Source organism: Prinia subflava, chromosome Z (assembly GCF_021018805.1).
Source record: "Prinia subflava isolate CZ2003 ecotype Zambia chromosome Z, Cam_Psub_1.2, whole genome shotgun sequence".
Taxonomy (NCBI): domain Eukaryota; kingdom Metazoa; phylum Chordata; class Aves; order Passeriformes; family Cisticolidae; genus Prinia; species Prinia subflava.
This window is the reverse complement of record NC_086283.1, coordinates 102966488-102988496: the sequence shown is the minus strand read 5'-3', so window position 1 is coordinate 102988496 and position 22009 is coordinate 102966488. Positions and strand designations below refer to the sequence as shown.

At 46.0% G+C, this 22009-nt stretch overlaps 1 protein-coding gene across 2 annotated transcripts; it reads left to right on the top strand.

Annotated features, from left to right (window-relative positions):
- The first annotated feature begins 1890 nt into the window (after positions 1–1890).
- CFAP53 (cilia and flagella associated protein 53) lies at positions 1891–21776 on the top strand. 2 transcript variants are annotated; one of them, XM_063423187.1, is made up of 8 exons: positions 1891–2019; positions 3049–3278; positions 6103–6279; positions 12150–12453; positions 15240–15458; positions 16455–16671; positions 17095–17197; positions 18571–21776. In XM_063423187.1, exons 1-8 carry the CDS (start codon positions 1915–1917, stop codon positions 18791–18793), a joined length of 1578 nt encoding a protein of 525 aa, XP_063279257.1. In that variant the 5' UTR covers positions 1891–1914; the 3' UTR covers positions 18794–21776. The 2 variants fall into 2 exon arrangements, with proteins under 2 accessions (XP_063279257.1, XP_063279258.1); XM_063423188.1 differs by lacking the exon at positions 18571–21776 and adding an exon at positions 18024–18564.
- The last annotated feature ends 233 nt before the right edge of the window (positions 21777–22009 follow it).

The window sequence follows — 22009 nt, the reverse complement described above, 5'->3', positions numbered from 1 at the left end:
GTCCCTGCAGGCCTTGTCCCCAGGGCCTGTGCAGCTCTCCTGGAGCCCCTGGAGGCCCTGGCAGGGCTGGCAGCTCTCCCTGGAGCCTTCTCTTGTGCAGGGCAGAGCCCCAGGTGTGCCAGGCTGGCTCCATAAGACAAGACTCATTGACCCAAGTCCTTTCCATTCCTGTTCCACCCTGTTCCCACTGATGTCCCAGCAGTGGCACCCAGGGCTGCACTCTGTGGGGACGGGGCCCTTTGCGGCTCGCGTCCAACCCAGGATATTTTACGATTCTATGATTAAAGAAAGACCACCTCCTCTTCAGGAACTTTTAGGTATCCCGCATTTCGCCACACGGGCTGGGCAGCGGAGTCGCCGTCCCTGAGGTGCTCGGGAGGCGCCGGGCTGTGGCTCGGGGTGCCGCTGTGTGGTGCGTTCCGAGTTACAGCGGCAGCGCCGGTGCCGGGCCGCGCTGGATGACCTGGAGGCTCTCTGACAGCTGTGAAGATCCTCATTTATTAATTAATCTTAATCATTTATTAATATCAATATTCAACTGTGACGGACAAAAGACTCTCTAACAGTTCAAGTTAGAAAGTGTATGTTTATTGCGACGCCGGGCAGCGCGTGGGGCAGCTCCCTAATGCGCACTGCAGAGATCACAGGTAATTGCAAAGCCTTTTGTGATAAACGCTAATCACTCGTTTTTTGAAATTTATGAATATTTAATAAAGAATAAAAATTGGTTACAAAAATATTAATACAATAATAAAAGTTTTTAAAAAAAGTTTTCAGAGACAGGACAAATAATGAGATAACAAGAGCAAAGAAGGTAGCCTGGGCTTTTGTCTCCCCTCCCTCCCAGACAAAGGCTAGGAAGGAGAAGGGCCTAGAACAAAGAGAAGTCTTCTTTTTTAAGCTTTCAGTTTATGACTATTCATATCTTACGTAAAATAAGTAATTTTCAGCTGTTTCTTGTCACAAAAGCTTTCTGTTAATTAAAAGAACACATGAGAGCATACGTCCTTGAGAAAGTTAGGTTCTGTGGATAAGAGGCCATAAATTCTTCTTCACTAGAAGGTTTAGAGGCCTCTGTAAGGTTTAGGGGCCTCTGTGAATGTTATCTCTCTGCTGAGGAATTTTTCTTCTTGAGCAAAAAAATATAACACACATACACAACTTCTATTGTACTATAACTTATTGTTAATTACAAAACTACATTCACTACATTATTCTAATGTTAATATAGTATAACTTTTCTATCTATCAGATTACATATAGTAAATATCTGCGTAGAGCCACATATACAATATGCCTTTTTCACACCTTTTATTTACAAAAATGTTGAATACACAAAATACAAATGCATATTCATACCCCTGTCACTTCCTCTTCTCCGCTTCGTATGCTAATTGACACAAAGGCTATTAATATTAAGCATGCAGAGTTTGTTCCCTGAAATGGGTCGGGGGTCCTTTTGTGAGGGGTGGTCACCAAAAGGAGGAAGTAAAACGAGTCTTCCTCGTTCTAAACTTTCAACCTTTTCAATGCAGATGTGATTGATGGCTGGTAGAACTCCCTGTTTCTGTTTTCCAGGACTATTTCAGTGGGTTTCTGGTAACAGGAGGTCTGGTGTTGTATTGATTAGTTTCTCTGACAAGCAATGAGTTATTAAATCCAAGGTAGTTTATCCTAAATCCGGTTTCTTTTAACCATCCTCTAACTTTTAACTGATTTCAGCAAAGCTTATCTATTCATTTCAGCTAAACCAGCAACATCTATTGTTAACTGTAACCTTAGCTTTCCTCAAAGCTTCAAAATTAGTGTGTTAATCCCCTGATCTCGGGACACCCCTCAGCGGCCCCGCCATGGCCGTGATGCCACTTCCGTCCCGCGCGCGTTCCCTCAGCAACGGCGGCGCCTCCCTCCGCCATGGCGGCGCGGCCCGGGCCCGCTCCCCAGCCCCAGCCCCCTCGCTGCTCTCACACCCACAGGCGCCGGGAGTTCACCGGCTCCGCGCCCTACGAGTTGGCGCTGGTGAGGGGCCACGCCGGGGCTGCGCCGCTCCCGGGAGCTGCGGGGACGTGGGGGCCGGAGCCCCAGAGCTGGGCCGGCTGGGGCTGGACCCTCTGGGAGCAGCCGGGAGGGGTCCCGGGGTGCCCGGTGCTCTGAGTGACGGTCCCGGGGTGCCCGGTGCTCTGAGTGACGGTCCCGGGGTGCCCGGTGCTCTGAGTGACGGTCCCGGGGTGCCCGGTGCTCTGAGTGACGGTCCCGGGGTGCCCGGTGCTCTGAGTGACGGTCCCGGGGTGCCCGGTGCTCTGAGTGACGGTCCCGGGGTGCCCGGTGCTGTATTTAGGGGTCCTGAGGAACCCAGTGCTACGTGGGGTGGGGTTGTAGGCAGGACTTGTCTAATTTAGCAGGCATTTCTTCACAGAAAGGACGTTCAGGCCTTGGAAGGTGCTGCTCAGGGAGGTGTCCATCCCTGGAGGTGTCCAAGGAAAGGACTGGACATGGCACTGAGTGCTCTGGGCTGGGGGACAAGGTGGGATCAAGCACAGGTTGGACTTAATGATCTTGGAGCTCTTTTCTAGCCTCAGTGAGTCTGTGATTACCCCATAATTACCATGCACTAACTCATCATTTGGTGTTAGGTACTTGCACAGTCATGAATATAACTGAAAACCACACAGACTAATAGTCTGTGTTTCCACCCATGAATGGTTTGGGTTAGAAGGAACCTCAAAGCTCATCCAGTCCCACCCCCTGCCATGGCAGGAACACCTTCCACTGTCCCAGGTAGCTCCAAGCCCTGTCCAGCCTCCAAGCCCTTGGACACTGCCAGGGATGGGGCAGACACAGATTCTCTGGGAAAATTGTGCCTCACCACCCTCACAAAGAGGAATACCTTCCTACATCTAGCCTCATTTTTCCTTCTTTCACTTTACTCCGTGTCCTGTCACTACAGTTCCTGTAAAGAGTCCCTCTCTGGATCCCTTGTAGGCCCTGTCACATCCTGCAAGGGTGCTATGAGATCTCTACACTTCCTCCATTTCCTTCCTCTTGCAGCTAGCCAAGCCCCCCAAGAAAGACATCGTTGAAGAGAGGATTTTGGCTGAGAGGCTGTGGGAGGCGGACCAGCAGGAGCATGAGAGCGACCTGCGGCGGTTCCGCCACTACTGCAACGCCTACGAATGGCACAAGGGCGGCGAGGACAAATGGGTGCACCGCACCGCCGAGAGGAAGGTCCGGGCAGCCCTGCAGCAGTACCTGCTGGAGATCGATGCCAGAAGACAGAGGTAGCGGACAAGAAGCCAGTGCAGCACCCCTGCTGTTTCCAGTGTGTGCTCAGAGCGCCGGGCAGCAGTAATAGGTGTTCAAACACAGTAACCAGTGCAGCCGAGGTGGCGTTTGGAGCCCCCTGTCTGCCACAGAGAAGGATGGTAGTAGTAATGTAGCACTTTCATTGCCTGAGTTGAAAAGAGAATGAAGAGTACCTTGGCATAATCATAAAATGATGGCATAGTTGGAGTTGGAAGGGACCTTGAAGCTCATCTCGTTCCAAGCGCCCTGGCAGGGACACCTCCCACCAGACCAGGTTGCTCCAAGCCTTGTCCAACCTGGCCTGGAACATTTCCAGAGATGGGGCACAGGATCATAGAATTCCAGTGTGGTTTGGGCTGGATGGGATCACCTAATTCCAGCCACCCTGCTGTGGACATCCACAGCTTCTCTGGGTATCAAAGGCAGAAATTCTCTCAGTTCAGTATCACTGAGGCTTTTGTTGCAAACTCATCAAGCTGAAATTTAGGTCCTTCAAATAACACTTTGAAGCACAGTCAGATGAAAAAATTAAAATTTTCCAGAAGTCTTTCAAAAATATTAAAGGTGAAGCACATTGCTGCCATGTAAAGAACAGAATTAGGCTGTACTGATTTTTGGAAAAAATAATGTGATTTAATTTCTCAGTTGCTCCTTCATGGCAAGTGACTTTGTAGCTGTGAAGGTTGTCAGTTTGGTGTCCTGGTCTAAGATGACTTAAGGGGAATTGTCCATGGGTTCCACAGAACCACTGGGGTTGGAAGGAACCTCCTGAGATGATCTGGTCCAACCCTAGAGCCACCTGGAGCAGGGTGTCCAGGAGTGTAAGTCCATTTGGGTTTTGCTTGTCTCCACACATGGAGACGGAATCACCTCTGTGGGCAACGTGTCCAATATCTGACCACATTCACAGTAAAAAGAAAACAGAATGGGTTTTTCTTTCTGTTCATTTGGAATTTCACATGGTTTAATTTGTGGTCCCTTGTCCTGTCACTGGGCACTACTGAGGGGTAGGTGTCTGTCTTTTCTGCATTCCCTCTTCAGGAGTGTGCTGGTTTGAAAGCAAAACAAACAAGACTCCAAGTCAGAAACACAATTTAATAGAGAGAGAACAAACAACAAGAAAGGTAAAAATAATAATAATAAAAAAAGACAAATGCAATAGTACAAAGGGCCACTGCCAGAGTCAGAATGCAAACCTGACACCCTATTGCTCAGGGTGTTGGAAGCAGCCCGCAGTGAGTCCTCCCAGAGTGACAGATGTGGCTCTGTTGGAGTAGAGATGATCCTCAAGAAAGGCTCCAGTCATCCTCTGGGAATCCAGTGGGAACAGCTCCCTTGGGGTTTGGGATTGCTGTTTTATCCCTGTGGAAAGGCTTTGGCTGCTCCCGCTGGGTGGATCATCTCCCAATGGGATGAGGTGATGTTATCAGTCCTGTGAGAGCCTTCAATGGCCCATTCACAGGGGATGTCCCTGGGAGCAGGATGGGTGGAGGAAGAGATAAGGAGGCCCTGCCTTATCTGGTGTTATCAGGTGTCCCATTAACAGAAGGCATCCACCCTCTTCCCCCCTAGAGTTACAGGAGATAAGGAACAATATCTCCCAACCGACTTCAACAGATGAAAATAGAATACACATTTGTGGTTACATTTTTCAACCCAGGACAAGGAGTTTTATGTACATTGGTAAGATCTTCTCCAGGCTGGACAGTCCCAGCTCTCTCAGGAGAGAAGGAACTTCAGGAGAGATTCTCCCTTTGGGAGAGATGCTCCAGCCCCTCAGTGTCCCTGCACTGGGCCCCCTCTGCCGAGGCCGTGTCCATCTGGTGCTGCAGAGCCCAGAGCTGCAGCCAGCACTCAGGGAGGGGAAGGATGCCCTCCCTGGCCCTGCCCGCAGTGCTCCTCCTCCCGCAGCCCGAGCTGCCAGTGGCTTCCTTTGCCACAAGGGTGCATCGCTGGCTTGCGCTCAGCTCGGCTGCCGAGTCCCCCGGTCCCTGTCTGCTGAGACACTGGGGCATTTGGGCTGGAACCGGTGATTTCTGGATTCTGTGGCCCAGCTTTCTCACTCCTGAGATTAACAGAGGTAGATTATGGCGTATCTAAAAACTGCCGATTTGACGTCATTTTCTCATCAAAGATATTTCAGGATGAAGTGTTTTGTGGAGTGATGCTAAAATAGCAAGAGATCATTTGAGAGAAGATACAGTTATAGATGCACAGGGAAGGGAGGGCATCAGGAAAAGGTTCTTCCCCCAGAGTTGTGGGGCACTGACCTGGCTCCCCGAGGCTGCCAGAGCTCCAGGAGAGTGTGGACAGTGCTCCAGGGATGCCCAGGGTGAGGTTTTTGGGGGAGTCTGTGCAGGGACAGGAGCTGGACTGGATGATCCTGTGGGTCCCTTCCAGTGCAGGGTGTTCTGTGGGTCTATCTGAAGGATAACAATAGTACAACATCTAATTTTTATCAGATGCTGACAAATGTAGTCTGAGAATTAGAAGAATTTGATGAATGGGGTCGTAAATGAACTGAATGGGGTCATTGATGAACTGAAGTCATAAAGCAGCTTTGTAAAATCAGGAGTTTAAACTGTTCCTGGACAGAATGAGTCATCCTGTGCTGTAAGATTCCTTTGATGGACACAACAGGAATGACCCCAAATTAAAATTTGATGTTCACTTCTCTGACTTTTGCAAGAGGTGTTGAAAGGAGCCCAGTACCCACTTTGTGTTAATAACAAATAAACTACAATTTTGCCCTTCCACAGAAGGATTGATTTAGCCTTTATTTAAATGTTTTCATTACAGGCTTCGTGACTTTCTGGAGGCAGAGGAAAGTAGGCACTTTGCTGAGGTGGAGGCACTTGATGAAGAAGAGATACAGAACAGAGAAGTAAAGATGAAGGAAAAAGCAAAATTACTGAGGGAGAAGAGAGAGCAAGAAAGACTAAAAGTAGTGGCTGAAAAACGAGACCAACAGTTCAGGTATTGCCATAAAAATACCTTATAAAAGAGAATTTGCCCAAAGTGAATATATAGGGATAATTTAAAAATAAGGTGGCAATAATAATAAACTGAGGAAGGAAAGATGAAAGTGATTGAAACAGTAAGACAGAAAAAATCGAAGTATTTAATTCTTGCAGATATAGTGTGTCCTCCTTGTCCCACATGAGCATCCCTGTGTTTCCACCTGCCAAATCAATCCTGTTTGTAAGTTCTGTTCCAGCTTTATACTGTGGGAGTGAACGGGGTGCATGGAAGGTTAATGTGGCCTAAATCAAGCTTACTAAGCTCATACATCCAAGATTCCCCAAACGGTAAGATTGTCCAAAGAGACAAAAGTGTTTTTATTTATTGCATACTTTTCAAGAGTAGCAGCTGCAGCTACGGTTTTAATGCAGCCTGAAGTTCTGTGCCAAGTCTTTCAGACTGGAAGCAGTAACTTGCAGGTACTGAGGCCTTGGCATGAAATCTGCCTTGTCCCATTCTTGGAAATCTGGTTTTCGAAGGGAGGGATGAAAGAAATAATAATTTTATTTAATTATGATAATTTGATGTGTCTTTCCCAGTCTCCCACGGTACTGTGAAATCTACAACACCTGCTTCTCAGTGTGCACAGGCTTGGGATAAAAACCAACATTCACTCTCACTTGTGCATAAACTCTAATTAACTCGTTCCAAGGTAAATGTTTGTTTAAATGTGCAGTTTATTGACTCAGACAGGTGTTAGAAGTGCATACACTGCCTAACTTCACATGGTGGTTTGAAAATGCAGCCCTTGCCTTTTGCAGCTTCTGCTTTGTTTTCTATATATCACACAAAGTGGTTGAAACTCACTTTTACAGTAGTTTCGAGGGGGTGCAGCAGGAGTGTCTTTTGTTTTGTATTGTAGCTTGTTTTACACACAGAGGGGATGTTACATAGACACCTAAAGGCAAGGTCTCAGTGAATATCTTTATATTCACTGGGAATCCGCATTCCTGTTCTAATCAAAACCTCTGAAATCAGGACAGTAATAGGAACCTAAAGTCAGTCTCAAACAGGCTTATCCTGCCCTGTCAGTTGAACTGCACCCCAGCACTCACTTTAATTAGGGTCTCATTGATCAGAGTGGGAATTTAGCACATATGCAGATTATGGTTTAGATGTCTAATTTTAGACATTTTAATTGCAAAATGAGTCACACCACTGAACTGCATCATCTGGTGGCACATACTTGAACTTTCATGCCGTAGTTGCCTGTGTTAATGTCTCACGTCCTTTGTCTTCCCAGTGTAGCCCTGTTGATCTGTGGTTCACTCAGTCTCATAGGATTATTTCATCCTATTATTATCCTCTTACCCATTCTTCTCTGGGATCTAAGCAATATTCACACTCCACAGCATCCTGTTAAAAAATATTGCTGAAGCATTCCTGTTGGTGTTCTGCTGGCTGCATGTTCTCAGAGGATTTAGAGGCAGCAAAACCATCTTTCTTCACAGCTGCTATGAGTGGCAGTCTTGGGGTATCTTTGCAAATGAATCTTCATCCTACAGGACAGAGCCCTTCTCTTTGACTGTCCTGATGTAATGGCAATACATTCCATGGTTAGTTCCTCTACCCATGTCCCTTTCTACTTTTAAATTAAGGTCCCTATAAAAGAACAGAATTCTGATAAACACCAGCTCACCAAAGTTCTGTGACATGGATGTGCTTAGTTGTATCTTAGTCTTTTGTTCTCTGTCCTTTTCCAGTGAGAAAGGGTATCTCTGCTGTGGTAATTGACTGTGATTAGACTGATAACTTCTGATATCTCAGTCTGCATGTATTTGTCTTGTTTAAGTAGCCCCAGGTCTGTTTTCCTCTGGCTGTTAGATGTTACTCTTCCTCCTAAACCATCCTGGCCCTGGCAGAGATGTGGGAGCAGGATTGCTGCTCAGGAGACCAACACTTACTGAAAGTCCACAAGCAGGAGTCTGTGATTGTGTCACAGCCTGTCCCTTGGGGCAATGGCCTCCAACCCTCTGACTGACCCCTGCAGCTGTAAAAACTTTTAACATTCACCCCAATATGTTTATTTATCAACTACACAAACATATAATAATATACTGTGCTGGTGTATTGTGAACATTACAAAACATATGCACAAATAGAAATTAAAAAGGGGGAGGTAAAGGTTAAATAAATGTGTGTTTTTTTCTTTTTAATATTATTTATCAATGGTGCAAAACATATTCTCTTCCTGCACGCCCTCCCCTTTGGAGATTGTTACTCCAGGGTATATCCAGGAGCCCTAGCAAGTCAGTCCAGTAGCAGGTGGATATTCTGATTTTCTGTTTCTCCATGGCTGTGTATTTACAACTCTTTTGAATGTCTCTCTGAAACCTAATACAGACTTGTTTGTACTCCCTTGAACCCCAAGCAAGGCGCTCCACTCTTTGGCAGGTGTGGATTCTCAAACCTTGAGGTACAGGAGCACCTCACACTGTCAGACATTATTCCAGAGCACTAAAAGGCAGCGTTTTAGTCAGCCCTGTTGGGCTGGTTGCCATGGCCTGAGGATACAGATGTAACAGCTCCTCAGTAGCACTGTTAACCAGGAGGAGTCCTTTCTCACCAGGTGACAGAGGGGACAAGGCTTGGACCACGGGAGTCCTGCTGGAATTCATTTTCAGTGAGAGCTACCTCTTGTCTGAGAAGAGACTCAGCCAGTGCTAGCCTGAGGGCACGTTCGTCATCGCTAACCTTAAAGAAAACTGCAACGTCTTAAAATTTGCATAAAACACATTTCACATCCTCTTCCTTGTGGTAACTTCAGAAGCATCCGTATGGGGAATGTTGTTATCCCAGCAACATTGTGCTGCACCCATAAAATGAATAAATAACTGGGGAGGTTCTGTCTTTGGGAAGTGGCCACATCCAGGCACAGTTTTAATGTTAAGAAGCTTAGGATAGTAAAGTGAGGAAGAAAACCTGCCATCTGGGGGAGCAGATGTTTATGGGTTGGTGTAAAAGCTGCTTTGAGGGAATTATTTTGATGAAATCAAGCAATTACAGGGTTATTTTATATTAAAATTCTAACAATGCTGAACATAATTAACTTCTACTCCCTGCTGGGAATTCAATAAATATCAGATTAGTTTATAATCACAGAAAAGAATAACTAGTTCTTTATTCCTTCAATGCTGCGAGAACTTTGAACCCATTGTGTTACAGTAATACAGTTATTGCTAATGTTGTAAGATTTCCAATCTTAATAATGGCATGTTTCCCTCACAACAATTGAGAAATATGTTTTTCATGAGTGCTAATTAGTGCTGTGGTCTTTAATCACCACTAACTCCCACCCAGGAGATGAAAGATAGATTCCAGTGGTAAAACGTAAGAAAACCATCAATGACATAGTGCATTTGTTGACCTGCTGGGAGGCAGGGGCACTCCTTGGAATGTGCCTTGGCTCATGGCATGCACATCCCTGTGCTGTTCTCTGCTTTTATTGCTGGGTTGAACCGTGGTCAGGAGGTTCCTGTCTCATCCAAGAGCTAAAACATCCATCCCTTTTCACCAGCTTGCACTGCCACTGAACTGCAGCATCTTATCATGGAATGGTTTGGGTTGGAAGGGGCCTTCAGAGCCATCCTTATCAAGGGCAGGGACACCTTCCACTGTGCCAGGCTGCTCCCAGCCCTGTCCAGCCTGGCCTTGGGCACTGCCAGGGATGCAGGGGCAGCCCCAGCTGCTCTGGGCACCCTGTGCCAGGGTCTGCCCACCCTCCCAGCCAGCAATTGCTGCCCAATCTCCCAGCTGGCGCTGCCCTCTGGCATTCCCTGGCAGCCATTCCCTGGGTGCTGTCCCTGCAGGCCTTGTCCCCAGGGCCTGTGCAGCTCTCCTGGAGCCCCTGGAGGCCCTGGCAGGGCTGGCAGCTCTCCCTGGAGCCTTCTCTTGTGCAGGGCAGAGCCCCAGGTGTGCCAGGCTGGCTGCAGAGCAGAGGGGCTCCAGCCCTGGCAGCAGCTCCGTGCCCTCCTCTGCCCTGGCTGCAGCAGCTCCACGTCCTTGTGCTGCTGGAGGCAGGGCTGGAGCAGCTCTGCAGGTGGGGTCTCACCTGGGCACAGGGGCAGAATCCCCTCCCCTGCTGCCCCCGCTGGGGGCTCAGCCCAGGGCAGGGGGGCTCAGGGCTGGGACAGGTTAAGCAAATAGCAAGCAGAATGGAAATGTTTTCACAGCAGTGCTGTTTCTGCTGTTCCCTTTCACTGTTTGTGTGCAGTGCCCCTCACCTTCCAGCACAGGCTCCATGGCACTGGGTGCAGTAGCTGAGAGCATGAACAGAGAGATGCCCTGGTCCCCAGTGAAACGTGAGGCAGCAACTGTTGAATGCCAACAGGGAGAAAATGTGGTGAGACCTCTGCTCTGAAAATTAAATAAGTACCCTGATGGGGAGATTTGTAGTAGCATTGAGGTAGCTGCCTGATGAATATGTAATATTTTCCTTACACAGAATAGTCAGCTAAAGCTTGTGTAGTGTCATAGTATTTCGCATTGTGCAGGTAAGTACTGCTGCCACAAAGATGTACCTGATTCCATATCTTCTGTGAATTCCTAAACACCTTTGCAATAATCTGTAGAAGATGGTTTCATTCAGCATGAAATTGTGAGATATCTTTTCACTTCACAGCATTCACATGTGTCTGTCACACATCCTCAGAGCTTATAGATCCTTTACACTTTCAGGTCTTCACCTTTGTCTGCCGGTTTCACATTCTGACTTTATGAAAATCCATATACTGTTTATAGAACAGAATTAAAATGCTTGCAGACTCCTCAAATTAAATAATGTTCGATGGCATGTGTTGATCTCAGTAGTGCTTTGTTTGCAAAAGTAAAAGTGGAATCTGCAATTAGTTCAGTGTTCTTCAGCTGAAGATAAATTACCTCTTTATATGCAACTCAGTTGCAGAGAGTAAATGAAAATTGAAAGCTGCATTACTTGTTTGACTTTCTACCTTCTCCAGGCTTTCATTGCAACTTGCCTGAATTATCCCACAAAACTTCACTTAAAAAGAAGTAATACATTTCTAGTGGTTCCTGCTCAACCGTGTAACCCACATTTCCACATCTGCAGTATTTTCTGAATATGAATGAGCTTTCAAGTGACTTACAAACCTATTCTAAGCCTTCATTTGAATAGAGACCAGTCTACATGTTTGAATAAGTGTAGCATGCATGTTTTATATGTTAATAAAAGGTATATATGCATACAACCCCTGGCGTGTTCCAGCTACATGTAAGTACACATTGGTATATAATGTGTGGATGTTTTGTGTGTCCATTTACACTCACAGAATACCCCAAGCTGGAAGGGGCCCACAGGGATCATGGAATTCATCTCCTGTCCCTGCACAGACCCCCAACAACCCCACCCTGGGCATCCCTGGCAGCGCTGTCCAAACTCTCCTGGAGCTGTGGCAGCCTCGGGCTGTGCCCATTCCCTGGGGAGCCTGGGCAGTGCCAGCACCTCTGGGGGAAGAGCCTTTCCTGAAATCCCACCTAACCCTCCCTGCACAGCTCCAGCTGTTCCCTGGGTGCTGTCCCTGTCACAGGGAGCAGGGATCACTACTGCCTCTTCACTTCCCCTTGTGAGGAAGTTGATTTAAGTTTTTTATACAAATTCCAATAATCCAGCTCATTAATGTCAAAATTAAATCAGGCTCTCTGTGTTTCCTATAAGGTTCTACAAGGAGTCATTGTCAGACCAGGGGTATAAGTTGATGTCCTGGGTTGCTGTGTTTTCAGCAGTGATGATCTGGGAGCCTTCATTCACCACACACCTCCAGACTTCCTTATTGTTTTTTTTTTTAAACTTTTGTGTTGCCTTCCAGAAACCAGTGTGAAGAGTATCGCATACACTGCAAAAAACAGAGTGAGAAGGAGCTGGGTGACTGCCAGCTGGCCCAGCGGACTCTGAAGGAGCTGCAGAAAAAGGAGGAGAAGATGCAGGAGCAGAAGCTGGATGAGATTTGTGAGAAGGAGCTGTTGGCTAAGGATGAGAAAGCGGAGCTGAAGGCGCAGGAGAGGGCAGCACGGATCCAGGAAATGCTGGAAGTGCGTGAAGCCCAGGTGGCCGTGCACACGGCTCGCAGGGAGGAGGAGAGGCAGCAGACCATCAAGGAGGCTGAACGGCTGGTAATTTCCATAGTGCTCGGCTTGCAGGCTTGTGCAGAAGGCCCTTCTAATGACAGGCTTACTAGACGTTTAGACTAATCCATACCTTATTTGTATCTGCACTGATTCCATTAGTATCTGAGCCTGTACTGTTAGGCTAAGCCTCTTTTCCAGAGCTGTGGCAAAGGCATTCCTGTTTACAGAGGGAAATACATCTTTTGGAACTCGTCACTATAAAGGGTTTTGGCACTCAGTCTCTCAGAGCCGTTGTGGGAAATGGAAACATTTTTAATCTTTTGCCAAATACCTTAGTATTTCTTTTGATTTCCAGTTTCCTGCAGGATAGCATGGGAGTCTTGTTTCTCAGGTGAAATATTTATTTTATATATCTATTCTTAAACAAACTAGCAAGCAGCACCTAAGGTGTCTCACCTGTTAGACCTGGCTGCTGTTGAGCCCACATCACAGGAGGCATTTGGCTACCTTGGCCCAACTGCTTGGCCACTGCCCTCTTTTTTCATCATCCTTTGCCATCTCTCCTGCTGTAGTTTTGCTGGCTTTAGTGCAGCTTGCTAATTCAGTGTTCTGCGTTGACTTTGAACTATGGGAGGGTATTTAGCTAGACTCAGTCTTCATTTTGCAGCTATTTACATGTAAAGATGGAATTATCACTCAGGATACTCTGCTAGACACTGGAAGCTGGTGCTGGCATCATATATGCTTCCTCATTTTGTAAAAATGGGACAATAATGGGTCTAAAGCTCTGAAAATGCTGGCTGTGAAACGGTAGAGTCCTTATTCCAAGCTAGACTAATGTTTTGCTTCTTTAAAAACATGTAGAACAGAATTATTTTCTTGTAACCACTTCTAAGGCACTGCCAAACCTCCCAGGCAAAGAATGCTGTTCCTTAATGGGCCTTTTCAGAAAGCACTATTAGAATAGAAGACTGTCTTCCCCTGGAGACAGCAGCCTGGGGCTCTGTTAAGGACATACATTGCTGGTGAGGTGGTTGAGTCTCTGAAAAAAACCCAACAACTTTCTTTGAAGGAGGGTTTCTGTATGGAAAATGGGATATAATCTGTTCTCAGCAGAAGAGGGATGTGGCAGATGGCCTCATTACACGTTTTTTATTGCACACTGGTACTCCCTAATGACCAGGAGTTTCATCTGGACGAATGGACAGCTAAGAGTTTCTTAAAGGTTTCATAAAGGTTTCTCCTGGTCGTTGCAATGAAAATAGAATATTTAGTGAAGGAAAACTCACACCTTTGGCATGGTAGACCACATGTGTGCACCAGGATATCTCAGAAGTGGATGAGAAAGCAGAGACAGCAATTTTTGCTGTAGCTGCATCACCCATATTAGCTACCTTCCTCCTTTGTCTTATTTTTCCCTTAAAGAATTGTGATTTCTTGGAAAGTGATTGACTTCATGTTATCCTGAATGCAGTTTGATGAGTTTCTGCCATAGCACTTTGGTCCTGGTTTGCAGAAGTGGGGTTGGTAACCACATTTTTTACCCCAGTGAACAAACTTCCATGGATTCCATCCTCGGCTGCTCTCACACAGCCTCACTGATATCAGAATTCATCCAAAGACATGTGCCACCTTGCTCAGCAGACTGATAACTATTTCTGCTTTCTTTCCACCTTATGCTGTTCAAAGCTTTTTGGTTACTAATTCTATTCCTCAAATTATATATATATTGAGTTTCGAAGCTATTTTACCAGCTTCTGAAAGTGAATTTGACAGTTCAGGCAGATACAAAGTCATCTTTGGCTCTGAAATGCTGCAGGAACCCGTGGGTGCTTTATATCCAGCATAAAAAAGGATGTTCTTTAGGGAATGCAGCTTCTGCTTCCATATGGGGAGGATTAGACATGCTGTTTATGACAAGCCTGCTGAGGTATTTTAAAGGATTAATTCACATTTCAAAAGAGACATTTAATTGAAAAACAGGTTAACAAAAACCTGCGTGCCTTCAAGACAGCTGAAGCATGATTTCTGAGATAATACAATGCTAATGATGGTCACATCCTGTGTTATGACTATGTTTAAGTGCAGTTGTACTTGTGCACTAGTATTCAATTGCAAAATTATTCTTATAAATTATGCTTATAAAGTACTTAATGATGCTACTTTTGAATTTTTGGGGACTAAATAATCTTGAATATACAAATACCTATTTGATCCCAAATACACATTTCTGATTTGTCATTGCTTCTTTTTTAAGAACTCAGTTTCACTGTAGATTTTTCCAACATAAAGTGGAATACAAAGTTCTTTCCAATATGAAGTGGGATGATTTGAAACCATGGAAATTCAGTAACTGCCCATCAGAATACAAGGATCCCATCACTGACTTGGTGCAGCCTTATGACCAGTAGAGACGCCGTGCTCTGAACACCCAGCACAGGCACAGGACAGACAATATCTACAGAAACAGCAGGAACACGTGGCCCTGTGATTTGTCACTGCTTATGAGCACTTGGGTATAGACCAAACGTGCAGCAATGATACTGATTTCCCTAAAGAGATGGCTCTATTTATCTGCCTGAAACATGTGGAAAACACCAGGCACAATACAGCCTGTGTATTGAAGTGCATGTGATAATTACAGATAAAAATTCTGAATTCCAATGAATGATATGCTGAAATGTGCAGGCTTTACCAGGTCTGGCAGATGACACTAATTCTGTGTTGCCAGCAAGGCTTTACTCTTCAGTGTTGCAATAAACTAACTCTAGCCATCACTTAGTTTGAAGTTATGCAGTGATTTTAAAAGCTGGCTGCTTTTATCCTCGTAGGAAGAAGAGAAGCACCAGCTAAGAAAAGAAAGTGAAGAGCTTGAGAGGAAGAAGCAACATCAACAGAAGGAACGCAGGGAGATGTTGCTCAAAGCAGTGCGGGACAGGAAGAAGCGTCTTGATGCAGAAAAAAAAATGCAACTTGCTGAAGAAAAGAAAATCCTGGAAAGAAATTTGGAGGACTCGGACAGGGAACATGTGGACACAATGAAAAAAAAAGTAAGGTGTTTCATTGTGGAATTGTGTGGCAATACCTCATCTAGGCTAGTTCTGTGGCCCTGTGAACTGCACAGGGTTAGAGAGAACAGACACAAGCCCTTCTCCCTGAATGAGATAATTCTTTTGTTGAACAGCCTGTTGCCTCTCCTCCTGCCAATGCTCTGCACCTCTGCAGGAGCCCATTAGCTGTTAAGAACACAGCACTTTAAAGCCTGCTTTGCAATCAGCAAGGCTCCCAGGCTGGATAAGTGAAGTGGCGGCTCTCAGGAAATCCTGGAATTTTGTCTGTCCATGCTAATTTCTTTGAGCTTTATCATCCTTACACTGAATTGACATAATAGAGGCTGAAAAACTATTTTTTGTTTCACGGACCTGATGTAGTAAGTATTTGTAACTGCAGAAGAAAGGAAATATTTAACTTACTGTGATTAATGCATACTAAAAAAACTTTAAAATATTTTAAAATTATAGATAGATAGATGCAAACTCTCATGTTTTATTTCTTCGAGATGCCATGAATTAATGGATGTGTCTGTCACTTCCTGAAGTTAAAACAAGTAAATTTACCAGCTTCAGTGTGCAAATGAGTCCCAGCGTATTTAGGACACAGGAGAGAGGTGTTTAGAAACTCATGTAGATTAGGAAAGTTGTATCAACTCAATGTTAGACCTTGCTGCAGAATTACAGGAGGAGATATATATTAATTTGTAATATTTAACGCAGGTGATATTGGAGTAGCCTGGTTATCTGTGGAAAATCTGTAAAATGAGTGTGTTGTGGGCAGCTGAGCTGCTGTGAGGAAAGGGATCACTCTGTATTTGTCCTGTTGTCTGGCCAGGTAGAGGATTCTGAACAGTTCTTTCCCATGGCAGGTTTTGGAGTGGAGCTGTGGGCTCCCAATTTCCACACTGGCTGTGAACCATCACCTCTTTTCAGACTCTGAAAAGCTTTTTTGAACTAATGTACTCAGATCTGCAAATGTCTGTGTGTTTGCAGCAAGCACTGTTGCAGGAGCAACATACTTACCTGGATCACCTGGCAGAACAGCTGAGGAGGGAGAAGGAGCAAGAAAGAGAAGATGAGAAGATCTTCCAGGAAGAGAGGGACCGGTCTTGGGCCAAGAGGGTTCAGAGAATGAAAGAAGAGAAGGAGGCTCGATTTCAGCTGATGAGAGATGTCATGCACAAAAGGCAGTTGCAGGTGGAGGAGAAGTGTAAGTGGGATGATGTCTGGGCAGAGGCAGCACACAGCCTGCTGCTGCAGCAGCATCTGGGCAGCACACACGGCGTGACAGAGTGGACAGCAATGTGACCCTCCCTGAACCTGTTCCCAAAATCCACACTAATTCCCCACTGCCATCGCCAGAGCAAAGCCTGGTGAAGTAAGGACTGCATGGGCAAACAGTCATTATTATTAATTATATTACTGTGAGCTCCTGAATGTGAAAACTTCACAGCTCTGAGTGGATGAGAAACAAATAAGCTGAGAATACATGTGCTGTTGTTTGTGTGGCTCTTCAGAAGCAACAAAACTCAAGCTTGCTATTTAGGCTACTTTGCCCAAATGCAACCTCACTGTCCCCTCAAGCTCAGCAGAGCTGTTATGTTCTAAAAGATTTTTTGGATTTGTTTTCTAGTGCAGAAACAAGCAGAGAGGAAAATAGAGATTGCGAAAGAGAAGAAGGCAATGGCTGAAGCAATCAGAGAATTTGAACGTGAAGAAGAAGAAAAACGTATAAGGTATTTTTTCTTCTAGGCCATTAGTTCATTTCTTTGCAGATCAGTCTTTTGAACTAGTGAAAGAGCTGTTTCTTTTTTTCTGATAACTCTAGAACACTGGGTGGACTTCATTCTGTTTAGAGAGGCTTTCCCACCACACACCTTATCAGTTCCAAACTGCTCAATAGCACACTTGTGATGCTGCTGCTGGTATTTAGTCATTAATTCTGACCTCAGGAAATAATGTTCCATATGCTTGTGTTGGTCTGTTTGGATCACCATGTGACTTGCATCAATCATATTTCCTAAACACATCCCCTCATACTCTGAGCTGTTGTGACAGAAGTGTGGGGAGGAGGGTTAATGAAAGGTTTGTTCGTTCCTGCCCCAGGAGAACAAGTGTGTCCGGGCTTATTGCTAAATTCCACCCACAGAGTTCCCTTGAGCAGTCCCGTGTCAGCCCCGCCAGGCTGCAGCCCGGCTGCGCGGGGCTCTCCGTGCCTCGCAGTGCCTCTGGACGAGCAGAGCCTTACACGCAGTAGCCGGAGTGTTCCTCTGGGTGTCATGCAAAGCCTTGGGTAAAGGGCCTTATCTCACTTTCTCCACTCTTGTCCGTGGGATACAAGTATTTCCTTCCCGAGCCGGTGTCTGTTGTGTTCTCTGAGGGCTTCATTGGGAGCAATCTCCTGGCTGTGGCAGAATGTCACCCTTGTGAAGGAAATTCGCTGGGCTCCAGCTGGGCTGTGCTCCTCTTAGCAGAGACGGCACCCAGCAGTGTTGGGAAGGGTTTGTGGCTCAGCTCTCTGGAGTGAGGGCACAACTCCTGACTGCTCTGCTGGCTTTTCAGTGTCTGTGTGACTCCTGCTCCAGGAGGGCCTGAACACCAAGACTTCCTCTGCTCCTCCAGGGCGTGGTGACAACAGTACACGTGAGGTGGAATGAAGATTGATTTCTTCTGACAGCCACTTCCAGGAATATCAGGGCAGCAGGGGCTTGTTCTTCTCAGAAGGAGGGCGAGGATGGGTGTCAGCAGCAGCACTGAGCCAGAGCCAGGGACACACTGAGACCCAGCAGCCTCGTGCTCTATCCTCTCACCACGGCTGTGAGGAGCAGGGAAGGCATGCTGATTTCAGGGAGCTGTTCTTTCCCTTTTTCTGTTTGAGCACCAGTTTTACAGTCTGCTTTATAGGGTGCAACAGAATGCAGTCAATTCTCTGAAGAACATAAGGTTAGCATGTAGCATTTGGTTAATAGTAGCAGTTATTCTTAACTGCTAAATGGAGCTTTGAATGGTTCTTTAGTCTAAGCTTGAATGGTAACAAATTACATAATAATAATAAAGTTTGTTCTTTTTACCCACACTGCTTAAATAACCTATTCGTTGGCATTTCCAGAAAAGCACAGAAGGCCAAAGAATACAGAGACCAGCTCAAAACTCAAATTGCCCATCAACAGCGGCTTCAAAAAGATGAGGAAGAGGAGAGGAAGAAAGAACATGAATCAAATATGGAAGCAGAGAGAAAGTACCAAGAAAGGGTACAGTCCGTTCTGTCAATGCCCATTGAGTCTATAGTAAAGCCACCCACTACAAAAAAAGCACTAATGCCTGACTCTTAAGGGCATCACTCACTATGGTATTTTAGTTCACTCAGTTGCCTTAAAACATTTTCTTAGGATGCTTACACCTGACTTGAGTTGGAAGAACCTTCTCCACTGTGATACTCAAAACATTTAAATGGAAGTGACAAGAAGCATAGTATTTTAATGTTTATTTTTTCCCCATGGATTTTTTTTTGACAAATCTGATCCAATCCAAAATACTTGACAATATAAGAGTACTGTGTGCCCTCTACAATATAATAGTGTATTATTATGTAATGAAAAATGCACAGGCATTCTTTAAAATTTGCACAAAGAAAATCTGTAGAAAACTTCCAGCAAACCTTTATTAAAATGCCTTTCAAACTGAAAATGTTTGCAAAATTATTTTCTTTGTATTTAGGTAGCAAGTACAACACTCTGAATACATTGTACTGTGGGGTGAATATTAAAAAGCTGACATTCTTTTGCATAGATTCTGGTAGCTGTTGAATGATCTGTGGAACACTCGAGTCCCAAGCCTGTGAGTCCTCTGCTTGGGCAGAATTAAGTATGCAGGGCTGAAGTTGGGGGTGTCTTGTTTATTCCCTGTAATTCTCACGGCACCTCTGCCTGTCTGGGCTTCCTTGGATGTCCACACTCTGAGCACGTGGAATGGGGGCCAGAGCACCAGTGCCACTTCCAGGCAGCAGCACAGAGGCTGGGTGTGCCCAGGAAGGTGTTGGTGTGTTCTGGCAGCGGGGCAGGGACACCTCGCTGGCCTCTCTGCCCCCATGGCAGTGGCCTGCCTGTCCCTAATGCAGGCGGGGCCGTGAGTGACACCAGGAGCACGGGCAGGAGTGACCCAGCTGCTCCCCTTGGTGCTGCCCTTGACCAGGTCCCTGTTGTGTATTTCAGTAGTTTTTCCTCTGTCCTATTCAGAGGAGGGAGTGGAGAATACGTGTAAAACCTCTCATCCTTTCTTGATTACAGACTTTGTGGCATTTGGAAATGTTTTATGTTCTTTTTTTTCATTTTTCCATGTGTTTGCTGCTCTTTATCTGCAGCTGTTTCGCTCTCCTCCAGCTTTTCAGCTTCTGTCATCTTTCCTTCAGCTCCTGCTTTGTCACCCTTTTCTTCCAAAACTTCCATCTTTCACTAAGCACTTGCTCTGCCGTTTTTGTCCTCCCACCCTCCTTTTCAGCATGGGGCTCCCTGTTGGCAAACCAGGTTGTGTTTTTGTTATGTGAGAACATGAATGGATGCACAGAGGAGCTGATAAATAGCTGGGATCAGAGCTCAGGAGCCCCAGATCCCAGACATCCTGGAAAAAATCAGGAATAGACACCCTGCAAAGTTGTGTCCTCTTGGTTTAAAGCAGGTACCAAGTTGACAAACGCCTTTTTGATCCCTCTGCAGAAAAAAGCCAGGTGGAGGTGTAGTAATCTGGAACAGTATCAGTGGTCTTTCAGCAACCCAGCTAATTCTGGGTGTGAATGGTGAAGAACCTGGCCCTGCTGAGGGGAAAAGGAGTGTGGTGGGATTTTATCATTGCTTACAGACAAAACCCCCTGAGTCACCAGATGGGAGAGAGACACGTCCACTGGAACTGCTTCCATCCCAACAGTGAACTAGACTGACCAGAGCAGTGCCTCTCCTGGCTTGTTCCTTGGATTCCTTGGATCCAAACACGTTGTCCTACAGATGCTGAGGAAAGAAGCTTCCAAGAGGGTGAAGCATCAGGCTGGGAGAGGTAAGTTGGCAGCCAGGATGTTGAGCCCTCACACGGTGCTTTTCAGCAGCCATCTCCAAAGCTGCACAGGGGACATCAGAGCTGCTCGTGTTTGCTGGTGGGAAAGGCCACTCCAGATAAAGGAAACAGTTTCATCAGTGCAGAGAGCTGAGGTAGTCATAGGTCTGTGCTCTCACCACTGAGTCAAACTGGCAGAATGATTAAGAGATTAATTTCCTGGTTTGCCGCAGCCTTCTGGAGTAGCCCGTGCAAGCAATGTAGATTTTCCTTTCCTATTGTGACCTCTCTTTGAAAAATGAAGATAATAGCACATTCAGAATTCCAGGATTAATTAAAGCATGTTATTAAAGGCTGTGACATTTGTTGGGTACACCCGATATGAGAGATAAAAAAAAAATACCACATTGGTGAGCTTTGTGAATTCAAGTCATCCAGAAGCATAATAAATCTCCTTTTTAAATAAAATAATAACTCAGAAGAGGTGGTCAGAGCTATCAAACATTTATAGAGTGTCTGAGCTCCTGCTCCTGGAGGCAAATTTCCTCTGCAATGAACATGAGGTCTGCACAAGATTAAAAAATCAGACTGGAAGAAGTTTGCCTTCAGCAGGAGTGAATTCCCATGGGATAACGGGCAACTAAACTCCTGTCAGAGAAACCTGTTGGTGGATGAACATGTTGCTGGGGCTGAACCCTTTGCTGCCAAGTGCTTTACAGGATTCAGGTTGGTCCAGAAGGACTGGTGGGGCTGGGTGGGTCAGAGCCTCATGGAGAGGCACCTTTTTGCTGCCCCTTACAGATGAGTGATGCAGTAAGAATGATTTTCTCTGTCTAGACCAAAAGGTTTCCTTAATCCTGCTGATTTCCATCTCCTCCCAGCTCCTTGGGTCCCCTCGCAGTAAGCTGGGGAAATAGTCCACCAAGCAGAACGTGCTTCAAAGCATGGCTGTGCCTTTCCCTGCCTCGGGCCAGTGCTCGTGTCACACTTCTGCCTTGCAGGTCACCAGGCAGTGACGAGCCAGACACATCTGGAATTGCGGCTTGCAGGTGCTGGGAACCTCTGGAGTGTTAGCTGCTGCTGCTGAAATCCTGTGGCATTTCCTGCCCCAGTGAGCAACCCTGCAGGCAAACCAGCTATTAAACCAGGGACACCACTGGTGAGGGAAACAGCCTGCCCTGCACCAGGGCTCTGAGCCACGCAGAGCGAGAACCACTGGCATTTAGAAACCTGGCAGTTACAGCCTTTTCATGTACCAGAGACACGTACCAGAGCTTTGCAAATTATTCTTCCCTGTATTTTTTAATTAAATTTGTCGTGGTGACAGAGGAAGAGCAGAGGTGTGGAGCGTGTGGGTGACTTGCCTGTGGCAGGGCTGGGAATGACAGTCCCTGATCACATCATCCCAGAATCACTCCAGGGTTTGAATCCTCAGCATCTCCCAAGGCTTTTAGACTTTTCTACATGCACCCATCTGCTTACAATCACTTTTAAACTGACCCAAA